The sequence below is a fragment of the Salvelinus namaycush genome, chromosome 9 (assembly GCF_016432855.1).
Source record: "Salvelinus namaycush isolate Seneca chromosome 9, SaNama_1.0, whole genome shotgun sequence".
Lineage (NCBI taxonomy): Eukaryota > Metazoa > Chordata > Actinopteri > Salmoniformes > Salmonidae > Salvelinus > Salvelinus namaycush.
In genome coordinates this window covers 48,246,413-48,260,144 of record NC_052315.1, presented here as the reverse complement: position 1 = coordinate 48,260,144, position 13,732 = coordinate 48,246,413, and the positions used below count along the sequence as shown (strand labels likewise).

The following is a 13,732-nucleotide window of genomic DNA, read 5'->3' as shown; positions in this document are numbered from 1 at the left end:
TGTACCATGTCCAACCTTTTGGTTCCACCACCCACATGTGCGATGACATCACCTGGTTTCGGTGATGTTTCTGGAGACAGTGTCTCTCTCATCATCACTCGGTGCCTAGGTTTGCCTCCACTGTGTTCACATCCTACCATACCTTTGTCTGTACATTATTCCTTGGAGCTATTTTATCGCCCCCAGAAACGTCCTTTTGCTCTCTGTTCTAGACGTTCTAGACGACCAATTCTCATGGCTTTTGGCCGTGCCCTTGTCCTACTCCTCCTCTGTTCCTCTGGTGATGTGGAGGTGAATCCAGGCCCTGCAGTGCCTGGCTCCGCTCCTGTTCCCCAGGCGCTCTCTTTTGATGACTTCTGTAGCCGTGATGGCCTTGGTTTCATGCATGTTGACATTGGAGGCCTCCTCCCTGGGTTTGTTTTGTTCACTGCTTTGGCGCACTCTGCCAGCCCGGATGTTTTAGCCGTGTCTGGGTCCTGGCTTGGGAAGACCACCGGGGATTCTGACATTTTCATCCCCGGCTGCAGGATTTTCAGACGGGATGGAGCGGCCGGGGGGGGCGGTGTTGCAATCTACTGCAAAGATTGCCTGCGGAGTTCTGTTTTACTATCCAGGTCTGTTCCCAAACAATTTGAACTTCTACTTTTGAAAATCCACCTCTCTGGAAACGGGTCTCTCACCGTTGCCGCCTGCTGTAGACCGCCCTCTGCCCCCAGCTGTGCTCTGGACACCATGTGTGAACTGATTGCCCCCCGTCTATCTTCAGAGCTCGTGCTGCTAGGCGACCTAAATTGGAACATGCTTAACACCCCAGCCATCCTACGGTCTAAGCTTGATGCCCTCAATCTCACACAAATTATCAATGAACCTACCAGGTACCACCCCAATTCCGTAAACACGGGTACCCTCAGATATCATCCTAACCAACTTGCCCTCCAAATACACCTCTGCTGTTTTCGACCAAGATCTCAGCGATCACTGCCTCATTGCCTGCATCCGTGGTGGGTCGGCGGTCAAACGACCTCCACTCATCACTGTCAAACGCTCCCTGAAACACTTCAGCGAGCAGGCCTTTCTAATCGACCTGGCCGAGGTATCCTGGAAGGATATTGATCTCGTCCCGTCAGTGGAGGATGCCTGGATATTTTTTAAGGATGCCTTCCTCACCATCTTGAATGAGCGTGCCCCGTTCGGGAGGTTTGGAACCAGGAACAGATATAGCCCTTGGTTCTCTCCTGACCTGACTGCCCTTAACCAACAGAAAAACATCCTATGGCGTTCTGCATTGGCATCGAGCAGCCCCCGTGATATGCGGCTTTTCAGGGAGGCTAGAAACCAATATACACAGGCAGTTAGAAGAGCCAAGGCTAGCTTTTTCAGGCAGAAGTTTGCTTCCTGCAGCACAGATTCAGAGAGGTTCTGGGACACTGTGGAGTCCATGGAGAGTGGGAGCACCTCCTCCCGGCTTCCAGCTGCACTGAGGATAGGAAACACTGTCACCACCGACAAGTCCACTATGGTTGAGAATTTCGGTGGGCATTTTTCTACGGCTGGCCATGCTTTCCACCTGGCTACCCCTACCCCGGTCAACAGCACTGCCCTCCCCTCTGCTACTCGCCCAAGCCTTCCCCATTTCTCTTTCTCCCAGATACAGTCAGCTGATGTTCTGAAAGAGCTGCAAAATCTGGACCCTTACAAATCAGCCGGGCTAGATAATCTGGACCCTTTCTTTCTAAAACTATCTGCTGAAATTGTTGCCACCCCTATTACTAGCCTTTTCAACCTCTCTTTCGTGTCGTCTGAGATTCCCAAAGATTGGAAAGCAGCTGCGGTTATCCCCCTCTTCAAAGGGGGGGACACTCTTGACCCTAACAGCTACAGGCCTATATCTATCCTACCCTGCCTTTCTAAGGTCTTCGAAAGCCAAGTCAACAAACAGATTACCGACCATTTCGAATCCCACCATACCTTCTCTGCTATGCAATCTGGTTTCAGAGCTGGTCATGGGTGCACCTCAGCCACGCTCAAGGTCATAAACGATATCTTAACCACCATCGATAGGAAACAATACTGTGCAGCCGTATTCATTGACCTGGCCAAGGCTTTTGACTCTGTCAATCACCACATCCTCATCGGCAGACTCGACAGCCTTGGTTTCTCTAATGATTGCCTCGCCTGGTTCACCAACTACTTCTCTGATCGAGTTCAGTGTGTCAAATCGGAGGGTCTGTTGTCCGGGCCTCTGGCAGTCTCTATGGGGGTGCCACAGGGTTCAATTCTTGGACCGACTCTCTTCTCTGTATACATCAATGATGTCGCTCTTGCTGCTGGTGATTCTCTGATCCACCTCTACGCAGACGACACTATTCTGTATACTTCTGGCCCTTCTTTTGACACTGTGTTAACAACCCTCCAGGCGAGCTTCAATGCCATACAACTCTCCTTCCGTGGCCTCCAATTGCTCTTAAATACAAGTAAAACTAAATGCATGCTCTTCAACCGATCGCTGCCTGCACCTGCCCGCCTGTCCAACATCACTACTCTGGACGGCTCTGACTTAGAATATGTGGACAACTACAAATACCTAGGTGTCTGGTTAGACTGTAAACTCTCCTTCCAGACTCACATCAAACATCTCCAATCCAAAGTTAAATCTAGAATTGGCTTCCTATTCCGCAACAAAGCATCCTTCTCTCATGCTGCCAAACATACCCTTGTAAAACTGACCATCCTACCAATCCTCGACTTCGGTGATGTCATTTACAAAATAGCCTCCAAAACCCTACTCAATAAATTGGATGCAGTCTATCACAGTGCCATCCGTTTTGTCACCAAAGCCCCATATACTACCCACCACTGCGACCTGTACACTCTCGTTGGCTGGCCCTCGCTTCATACTCGTCGCCAAACCCACTGGCTCCAGGTCATCTACAAGACCCTGCTAGGTAAAGTCCCCCCTTATCTCAGCTCGCTGGTCACCATAGCAGCACCTACCTGTAGCACGCGCTCCAGCAGGTATATCTCTCTGGTCACCCCCAAAACCAATTCTTCCTTTGGCCGCCTCTCCTTCCAGTTCTCTGCTGCCAATGACTGGAACGAACTACAAAAATCTCTGAAACTGGAAACACTTATCTCCCTCACTAGCTTTAAGCACCAGCTGTCAGAGCAGCTCATAGATTACTGCACCTGTACATAGCCCATCTATAATTTAGCCCAAACAACTACCTCTTTACCTAATGTATTTATTTATTTATTTTGCTCCTTTGCACCCCATTATTTCTATCTCTACTTTACACTTTCTTCCACTGCAAACCAACCATTCCAGTGTTTTTTTTACTTGCTATATTGTATTTACTTCGCCACCTTGGCCTTTTTTATATTTTTATTTATTTATATATATATTTTGTTTGCCTTCACCTCCCTTATCTCACCTCACTTGCTCACATTGTATATAGACTTATTTTTCACTGTATTATTGACTGTATGTTTGTTTTACTCCATGTGTAACTATGTGTTGTTGTATGTGTCGAACTGCTTTGCTTTATCTTGGCCAGGTCGCAATTGTAAATGAGAACGTGTTCTCAATTTGCCTACCTGGTTAAATAAAGGTGAAATAAATAAATATAAAATTCTTGCCACCAACAGAATGCTATATATATGGGGCATATAACAATCTCAGCTCTGTAGATTTTGCTGTGAAGAGACAGAATCAATAGATAATTTATTCTGGTATTGCCCCTTTGTAGCTTGTTTCTGGTCACAGGTTCAGGAATGCTTAAAGAAATCGCAACATGCAATTAAAATTAACCTTACAAATAGCAGTGTTGGGCAATTTGGAAAGCCATAGTCAGTCAATAAATAATATTAAAAATACTCATAGGAAAAGTTTTCATTTTTAGCTCACAATCTGTGGATACTATACGATTAGAAAGGTTCAAAAACTATATAAAACATCACAGCACAATTGAAAAATATATGGTACATGGAAACCAAACGAGGGTGGTCTATGGTGATAGGTGGGATGGGCTGAGAGTGGCTGAGGGTTGGGATTAAAGAGTTTATGTTTGGTAATGTATTATTGTTATGTGACTGCTTTATATAAAAGTACCATGTATGTAAAAATATATATGTAAAATGTATTTGTAAAATGTATGTATATGTAGCAAAAAATCTGTAACAAAAATAAGATTTGTCCTACGAAGGGGGGTGGGGGGGAGGGGTTAAATATATATATTTTAAATAACAAAAATAAAAATAAAACGCTGCTCTTCTGGCACCGAATGACCGATTGCAACGAAACTTGACATGTGGTATCTATGGACAAAGGTCTCGCAATATTTTCCAGACTAGTACCTAAAACAATAAACCTTCACATGGGTGTGGCCTGGCACATAAATGCATATAAATCAGTCAAGGATATTCGTAACACAATTTGGTACATGTTGCAAACACTGTCAAGAATCAACATATGCAAGAACATTCATAGCGACCACACAGTGGTGCTATAATGGGCACACATTTATATCTCTTGATCTGACTCAGAATGCTGAATTTTGGCACACATGGTCAGGGATAACCCATGCGATTTCTCAGACACCACTAGCCCAATTTTGATTAAACTTGGATGAATGAAGCATCTTGCCATAGAGATCCAGCATTTACAAAATTACACTGATTGGCCCAAGGGGGGCGCTATAATAATCAACTGTATGTACATTAGTCACACGTGATATCTCAGACACCACTGGCCCAATTTTGATTAAACTTGGATGAATGAAGCATCTTGCCATAGAGATCCAGCATTTAATAAATTACACTGATTGGCCCAAGGGGGGCGCTGCATCATTCGTGGGGGACTGCATGTTTACTGGCTTTTTTTTGTATCATGGTCAATGATACACTGAGCAGTCATACGAGACAGAGTCTACTAAGCTGTCACTCTTTCTCGCAAGACTGATTGGAGAGGTTGTGTGGAGGGCTCTGTCCTTTTTCTTTAGCTTATTTCTTGTTTCTATTTTCACGGTGGAGGGCTAAAACATTGTTATTGTCCCCCACAATGAAATCGGAGGGGGACTATGGATCTGTCTCAGTCCGTTCGTATGTTAGTCACACACAATATATCTCAGCCAACACTGGCCTGATTTTGGGTGAATGATGCCATAGAGATCTGGCATTTACAAAATTACACTGATAGGACCAAGGGGAGTGCTATAGTAATCAACTGAAATAATATCCCCTGTCCTGTTTGAGTTTGAATTGTTGTCACTAATTGGCCCTCTGGGGGACAACTGTTGCCTTGTTCTCATTTTAAAAAAGGTGGAAGATAGTCATCTTTCATAAATAATTTGAATATGTTTTTGTGTATGTTTTGTTGTACTATACTAATAAACTCTCAAATGACAGGTTTCATCAAGGATGTTTCCATCCTTGAAAGTTATTGAAGTATCATACACCGTCCCAGAATACACTGAGAGCCCAGAGTATCATGGCTGAAAATGGGACAGGCTTATTAATAGAGCAACTCAAGTCCTCCATTGCCTGGTCTTGGACATACTTCTGACAGCCTGGTTCTTTGTTATGGTATTTTTGGTTTACATTTTACGAGTGCCATTCAGATACAGCGACAACCTGACCGCAGGTGAGAGTCTCTTATGTCAACATCCTTTTTTAACGACTTCAAAGTTTTAGGTAGGTAACTTGCTTGCTAAGAAAGTTCATTGGGACTAGCTCTAGCTAATGCGTGTTCGCTAGCAGACACGTATACAGTCTCGCGCTCTAGCCAGACACAAGTCTTGTTCTTCTCTCGCTTGTTTTGCTAGCATAGCCTAGCTAGTTTTAGCTAGTACGAAAATGCAACTGATGCGGTTATTGCTGGCTTTCACATAACTCATTCTCGGTAAGACAATTCAACATGTTCGCATTTTGTGTATAGTGTTTGTGGACACTGTAACCACACTTTCAAAGTTTCCATATTTGCTAGCTGCTGTAGCTGGTCCGCAACCCCTTAGCTATCTTACAAAGTCATGTTCCAAGTGCAATTAGATTACTTTAGCTAACTGTACCTATTACAAGCATGCCGCCAGATTGTGCGCTAACGTTGCAGTTCAATTCATTTTTGCTTTGTCTTTTTTTTTTACCCAGCTAGCAAATCCACTAGTTAGCTAACGTACATGACTAGACATTAAGGAATGTCTCATCTTTGAAACCGTGACTGTGTTTGTAGTAATAATAAATTGTAATATATATATTTATATATTTTTAAGTCGGTCTCGGATAGGGGTATAAAATAGATATGTGAGATGTCTGATGTGGGTAGCTAACTATACCGAACAAAAATATAAACGATTTCACTGAGTTACTTCAATGAAGGAAATCAGTCAATTGAAATAAATTAGGCCCATATTTATGGATTTCACAAGACTGGGCAGAGGCGCAGCCATGGGTGGGCCTGGAAGGGCATAGGCACCCACTGGGGATCTATGCCCAGCCAATCAGAATGAGTTTTTCCCCACAAAAAGGCTTTATTACAGACAGAAATACTCCTCGACACCCACCTCCCACCAGACAATCCTGCAGGCGAAGAAGCTGTATGTGGAGATCCTGTGCTGGTGTGGTTACACGTGGTTTGTGGTTGTAAGGCCGGTTGGATGTACTGCCAAATTCTCTCAAATTATGTTGGAGATGGCTTGTAATCAAAAAGATTACATTAAAGTATCTGGCAACACCTCTGTTGAACATTCCTGCAGTCAACATGCCAATTACGCGCTCCCTCAACTTTACGTCTGTGGCATTGTGTTGTGTGACAAAACTGCTACTGGCTTTTATTGTCCCCAGTACAAGGTGCACGTGTGTAATCATCATGCTGTTTAATCAGCTTCTTGATATGCCACACCTGTCAGGTGGATAGATTATTGTGGCAAAGGAGAAATTGTCACTAATAGGGATGTAAGCAAATTTGTGCACAACATTTGAGAGAAATAAGCTTTTTGTGCGTATGGAAAATTTCTGGGATCTTTAATTTCAGCTCATGAAAAATGGGACCAACACTTTACATGTTGCGTTTTTATATTTTTGTTCAGTATATAAAATAGCTATATGATTATGAAATACTTAGTGTTTACTTCTGTAACCATTTTATCAAACACATGGCATGTGTTTTCTGGTTGCCGTTTATGATTTCAGGAGAGGCTTAACAAGCACTTGGGGGGTCAGAATAAGTCATTGTTGGCTTGTCAGTCATAGTCAGTCAGTCATAGCCTAGTCAGTCATATGATTTTCATAAAAAATGTTATGTCAAAGTTGGCATTTGATTAGGTGGTTCCTTGTGAACAGGATCTAGTCTCTCTGTCCTCTGTGACAGAGTAGTGGTGAGGAGCAGATGGAAGAATGTGCTCTTTCAGTGGGCCAGCTGGCTGTCTGAGGAGTGGAGGGCCAGGCAACGTTTAGATACACAGACTAGCTGAGGGACATATTTGGTATAAAATCACCAGTTCAGTGTGCATTATATTGTGTTTTCTTGTCTCTGTCTTATATTTTTTACTGTCATTGGTGTTTGTGTATGTTTGCTGGCGAGCAAACGTGTGTGTGTCGTGGGGGGTTGACGTAGGCACAGGGTGGTAAGAACTGGAATGGGCCTGGGGAAGCAGACCAGGCATGCATGTTGAAATGCAAAGTCACTGTACTTGACTTAGGTGCCGGGTTCAGGTTGGCATGAATGCTCAGCCTCACCCACAACCCCATTTTTGCTGATGATGTCTTAAAGCTGCAATATGTAACTTTTTGGGCGACCTGACCAAATTAACATAGAAATATGAGTTATAGATCTTTCATTGAAAGCAAGTCTAAGAAGCAGTAGATCTGTTCTATGTGTGCTATTTCTATGCGTTCCGTTATTTTTCATTTTTGCATCTTTTACTTTCGGTTTTGTACACCAGCTTCAAACCGCTTAAAAACTATATTTATGGTTATGGAAAATATTTCACAGCGGTTTAGATGGTACAATGATTCTCTACACAATGACTTCTTGTTTTGTCCCATAAACTTGAAATTAGGTGATCTATTTTAAATTTAGCAACCAGGAAATGCGATTTCTGCATAAAGTATTGCACCTTCAAAGTAACTGCACAGTGAAAACCTTACTTTTAAAAGTTCATATTCTGTTAAAGGAAAGGTTCACCCATTTTGAATGTTATATTGTTTTTTATGCATTTCATGTTTTCACGTGTTTCTGAGTTGTTGGCATTCAAGCAGGCAGAAATCCGGCCGGTATGATGTAGCACTGTGATAAATTTGCTCATACTACACTGGATGTTGATAGATATTTTTGCAATCTACTTTGTATTCCTATTAATTCATTATTATTATTTTTTTTAACTACATTGTTGGTTAGTCTCGTAAGTAAGCATTTCACTGTAAGGTCTACACCTGTTGTATTCGGCGCATGTGACTAATAAAATTAGATTTGATCATACAAGTCAGATTTCAATACTGGCCGATGTCATAACTCGGGAAGATGTCTTCTCTTGAATGAGCCATTGAGTATATTTTTGCGATATTCCTATCTCTAGAAATTTGCAATTAAACGGAGGTTCTGCCTATTTTGACCAGGGTGCATTGCATGGTGTTGTTGTTGCCAGAGATATTATATATATTATAAAGGAGATGGGAATCCAAATGAATAAAGGAACGTAAAATGCTCCACCCAGCAGACTGTCGACCATTGCGTTCACTTTGTCATGCAGCGTCACGCGGTTGCTAAGTTAGTCGTCACACAATCCTTTCTCAAAGGTGCTTCTACAAAGTATTGACTCGGGTGTGAATACTTATGTAGATTATATTTCATTTTCAGTAAATTTTCTTAAATGTCAAACAGGTTTGCACTTGATCGTTATGGGGTATTGTCTGTAGATACACTACCGTTCAAAAGTTTGTGGTCACTTAGAAATGTCCTTGTTTTCCATGAAAACATACATGAAATGAGTTGTAAAATGAATAGGAAATATAGTCAAGACGTTGACAAGATTATAAATAATGATTTTTAATTGAAATAATAATTGTGTCCTCAACTTTGCTTTCGTCAAAGAATCCTCCATTTGCAGCAATTATAGCCTTGTAGACCTTCCCATTCTAGTTGTCAATTTGTTGAGGTAATCTGAAGAGATTTCACCCCATGCTTCCTGAAGCTCCTCCCAAAAGTTGGATTGGCTTGATTGGCACTTCTTACGTACCATATGGTCAAGCTGCTCCCACAACAGCTCAATAGTGTTTAGATCTGGTGACTGTGCTGGCCACTCCATTATAGACAGAATACCAGCTGACTGCTTCTTCCCTAAATAGTTATTGCATAGTTTGGAGCTGTGCTTTGGGTCATTGTCCTGTTGTAGGAGGAAATTGGCTCCAATTAAGCGCTGTCCACAGGGTATGGCATGGCGTTGCAAAATGGAGTGAAAGCCTTCCTTCTTCAAGATCCCTTTTACCCTGTACAAATCTCCCACTTTACCACCACCAAAGCACCCCCAGACCATCACATTGCCTCCACCGTGCTTGACAGATGGTGTCAAGCACTCCTCCAGCAGCTTTTAATTTTTTCTGCGTCTCACGAATGTTCTCCTTTGTGATCCGAACACCTCAAACTTAGATTTGTCTGTCTATAACACTTTTTTCCAATCTTCTGTCCAGTGTCTGTGTTATTTTGCCCGTCTTAATCTTTTCTTTTTATTTGCCAGTCTGAAATATGGCTTTTTCTTTGCAACTCCCGGAGTCAGTTGCCTCTTCACTGTTGACGATGAGACTGGTCTTTTGCGTGTACTATTTAATGAAGCTGCCAGTTGAGGACTTGTGAGGCATCTGTTTCTAAAACTAGACACTCTAATGTACTTGTCCTCTTGCTCATTTGTGCACTGGGGCCTCCCACTACTCTTTCTATTCTGGTTAGAGCCAGTTTGCGCTGTTCTGTGATGGGAGTAGTACACATCCTTGTACGAGATCTTCAGTTTCTTGGCAATTTCTTACATGGAATAGCCTTCATTTCTCAGAACAAGAATAGACTGACGAGTTTCAGAAGAAAGTTCTTTGTTTCTGGCCATTTTGAGCCTGTAATCGAACCCACAAATGCTGATGCTCCAGATACTCAACAAGTCTGAAGAAGGCCAGTTTTTATTGCTGCTTTAATCAGAACAACAGTTTTCAGCTGTGCTAACATAATTGCAAACGGGTTTCTAATTATCAATTAGCCTTTCAAAATAAACTTGGATTAGCTAACACAGCGTGCCATTGGAACATAGGAATGATGGCACAACACTGCTGTCTAAATGTTGACGGTGATGGTCGGGCTTACCACGTCATCAGGAGACTTAATGATGGTGTTGGAGTCGTTCGCGGCCACGCAGTCGTGGGTGGAGAGGAAATACAGGAGGGGACTAAGCACGCACCCCTGAGGGGCACGCTTGTTGATGGTCAGCGTGGCGGATGTGGTGTTGCCTACCCTCACCACCTGGGGGCGGCCCGTTGAAGTCCAGGATCCTGCTTTGAGGGCACTATGGTGTTGAAAGCTGAGCTTTAATCAATTAACAGCATTCTCACATAGGTTTTCCTGTTGTCCAGGTGGGAGAGGGCATTGTGGAGTCCATTTGAGATTGCTTCATCTGTGGATTATTGGGGCAGTATTGCAATTGGAGTTGGTCCATGGTGTCTGGGATGATATTGTTGTGAGCCATGACCAGTCTTTCAAAGCATTTCATGGCTACAGATGGAGGTGCTACGGGGCGTTAGACAGGTTACCTTGGTGTTGTTGGGCAAAGGGACTATGGGGGTCTGCTTGAACCATGTAGGTATTACAGACTGGGTCAGGGAGAGGTTAAAAATGTCAGTGAAGACACTAGTCAGCTGGTCAGCACGTGCTCTGAGTACGCATCCTGGTAATCCTTCTGGCCCTGTGGCTTTGTGCATGTTAACCTGTTTAAAAGTCTCTTACTGAGTCTTACATCGGAGAGCGAGATCAGTCGTCTGGAGCAGTTGGTGCTCTCATGCATGGTTCAGTGTTGCTTGTCTCGAAGCGAGCTTAGAAGGCGTTTTAGCTCATCTGGTAGGCTCGCGTCACTGCTGGGTTTCCCTTTGTAATCTGTAATCCGTTTGCTAGCGCTGCCACATCCAATAATCGTGAGCACTGGCGTTGTTGAATTAAATCTTTAGTTCTGTATTGACGGTTTTCCTGGTCATGCCGGTGACTGATGTAGTAAACTCCTCAATGTTATAGGATGAATCCTGGAACACATTCCAATCTGTGCTAGCGAAACAGTTCTGTAATTTAGCATCCACTTCCATATTGAGGGCATCTGTGGTACTTCCTGTTTGAGGTGTTGCTTGTAAGCAGGAATCAGGAGGATAGTGTTATGGTCAGATTTGCAAAAGTGAGGGCAAGGGATATGCTTGTATGCATTTCTGTGTGTGGAATAAAGGTCATCGAGCTTTGTCACCTCTAGTTGTACAGTTAACATGCTGGTAAAAATTAGGTAAAATGGATTTCAGCATTAAAATCACTGGTCATGAGATGCGTCACCTCAATGCGCTTTTTCTTATTAGTTTATGGCCCTATATTGCTTGTTTAGTGCTTGTGGTAGTATATAGACAGTTATGAAAAATAGATCTTGGTAAATAGAATTGTCCGTAGGTATTCTGAGGTGTTCTAACTCAGACGAGCCAAATCTTGAGACTTCCTTTAACATTAGAGATTGCATCAGCTGTTATTAACAAAGAGACACACTCCTCCCCTTTTTGTCTTACCAGAGGCTGCCGTTCGATCTAGACGATGCATGGATAAACAAGCTAGATGTATAATTGTCCTTGTTCAGCCACGACACTGATAAATCTAGAATATTGCAGTTCTTCAGGTCCCGTTGATAGGATAGTCGGAGCTCGTCCAGTTTGTTCTCTCTCTAGTGATAGTGATACATTCACCAATAGAACGGAGGGTAGAGGTGGTTGATTTGTTTGCCAACGTAGTCGTCTCGGTTATCTCTTGCGCCATCACTTCCTCTTTCGAGTCGCAGGGATTAGGGTCTTGTCCGGAGTAAGCAAAAAGTCCAGAGCTGCCAACTTGTTGAAGTAGAAATTATCATGCAAATTAAGTTTGGTAATCGCTATTCTGATGTCCAGATGCTGTTTTTATGGCTACGACGGGTACAAAAAAAGTTAAGATCGCCGTAGTTTAACACACAAAATAGCAGAATTGGTCAGGAGCCCGTAAAGTGGCTGCTATCCACTGCAACGGCATCTAAAAAACAACCATGGTTTGCCAGTTATGTGATAGCTAACATGGCAGCAAGTTTTAGAGGAATGATGCCGTATTTTTTTTTTTTATTAACAAATATTCTATCATATAATAGCAACCAAAATATAAGACATTTTATGTTCTGTTTGCATATATTTTAGAGACTATTTATATTGAACATTTGTATAAATCCATCAACTGTATAAACTATAATTATGTGACAATATTTTAGGTTGACTAATTCAATTACACAATTTCGGATACATCACATGCCTTACTTTTATTTTCCTGCATAATTAAAAGCAGGAAATGAATCACCTATGCCTCTACTTCCAATTAGATATGTTTTGGATTTCTCCCTGACCAAGATGGCTGCCATTTTCACCGCATTCTGGAACTTTAAAGGGTTTGTGACTCTAGTAATTTAATAGGATCTCTATGATATGTTCTAGAGGTCGACCGATTATGATTTTTCAACGCCGATACCGATTTATTGGAGGACCAAAAAAAGCCGATTACCGATTTAACCGGCCGATTTTTTTTTAATTTATAATTTTTTTTTTTTTTGTAATAATGACAATTACAACAATACTGAATGAACACTTATTTTAACTTAATACATCAATAAAATCAATTTAGCCTCTAATAAATAATGAAACATGTTCAATTTGGTTTAAATAATGCAAAAATAAAGTGTTGGAGAAGAAAGTAAAAGTGCAATATGTGCCATGTAAGAAAGCTAATGTTTAAGTTCCTTGCTCAGAACATGAGAACATATGAAGCTTGTGGTTCCTTTTAACATGAGTCTTCAATATTCCCAGGTAAGAAGTTTTAGGTTGTAGTTATTATAGGAATTATAGGACTATTTCTCTCTATACGATTTGTATTTCATATACCTTTGACTATTGGATGTTCTTATAGGCACTTTAGTATTGCCAGTGTAACAGTATAGCTTCCATCCCTCTCCTCGCCGCTACCTGGGCTCGAACCAGGAACACATCGACAACAGCCACCCTCGAAGCAGCGTTACCCATGCAGAGCAAGGGGAACAACTACTCCAAGTCTCAGAGCGAGTGATGTTTGAAACGCTATTAGCGCGCACCCTGCTAACTAGCTAGCCATTTCATATCGGTTACACCAGCCTAATCTCGGGAGTTGATAGGCTTGAAGTCATAAACAGCGCAATGCTTGAAGCATTGCGAATAGCTGCTGGCCAAACGCACGAAAGTGCTGTTTGAATGAATGCTTACGAGCCTGCTGGTGCCTACCATCGCTCAGTCAGACTGCTCTATCAAATCATAGACTTAATTATAACATAATAACACACAGAAATACGAGCCTTAGGTCATTAATATGGTTGAATCTGGAAACTATCATCTCGAAAACAAAACGTTTATTCTTTCAGTGAAATACGGAACCGTTCCGTATTTTATCTAAAGGGTGGCATCCATAAGTCTAAATATT

The 13,732-nt window shown here is 42.2% G+C and overlaps 1 protein-coding gene across 5 annotated transcripts in view; it reads left to right on the top strand.

Moving 5' to 3' along the window:
• The first annotated feature begins 5,489 nt into the window (after positions 1–5,489).
• LOC120054154 (suppressor of tumorigenicity 7 protein homolog) overlaps positions 5,490–13,732 on the top strand; it is a 73,883-nt gene continuing 65,640 nt past the window's right edge. For 3 of the 5 annotated variants that reach the window (XM_039001585.1, XM_039001584.1, XM_039001583.1), the window contains exon 1: positions 5,490–5,638. In XM_039001585.1, coding sequence (XP_038857513.1) covers positions 5,578–5,638 — 61 coding nt within the window. In that variant the 5' untranslated portion in view covers positions 5,490–5,577. Of the gene's footprint in view, positions 5,639–5,801; positions 5,897–13,732 lie in introns of those variants that run through there. The other 2 variants (XM_039001587.1, XM_039001586.1) reach the window with 2 other exon arrangements.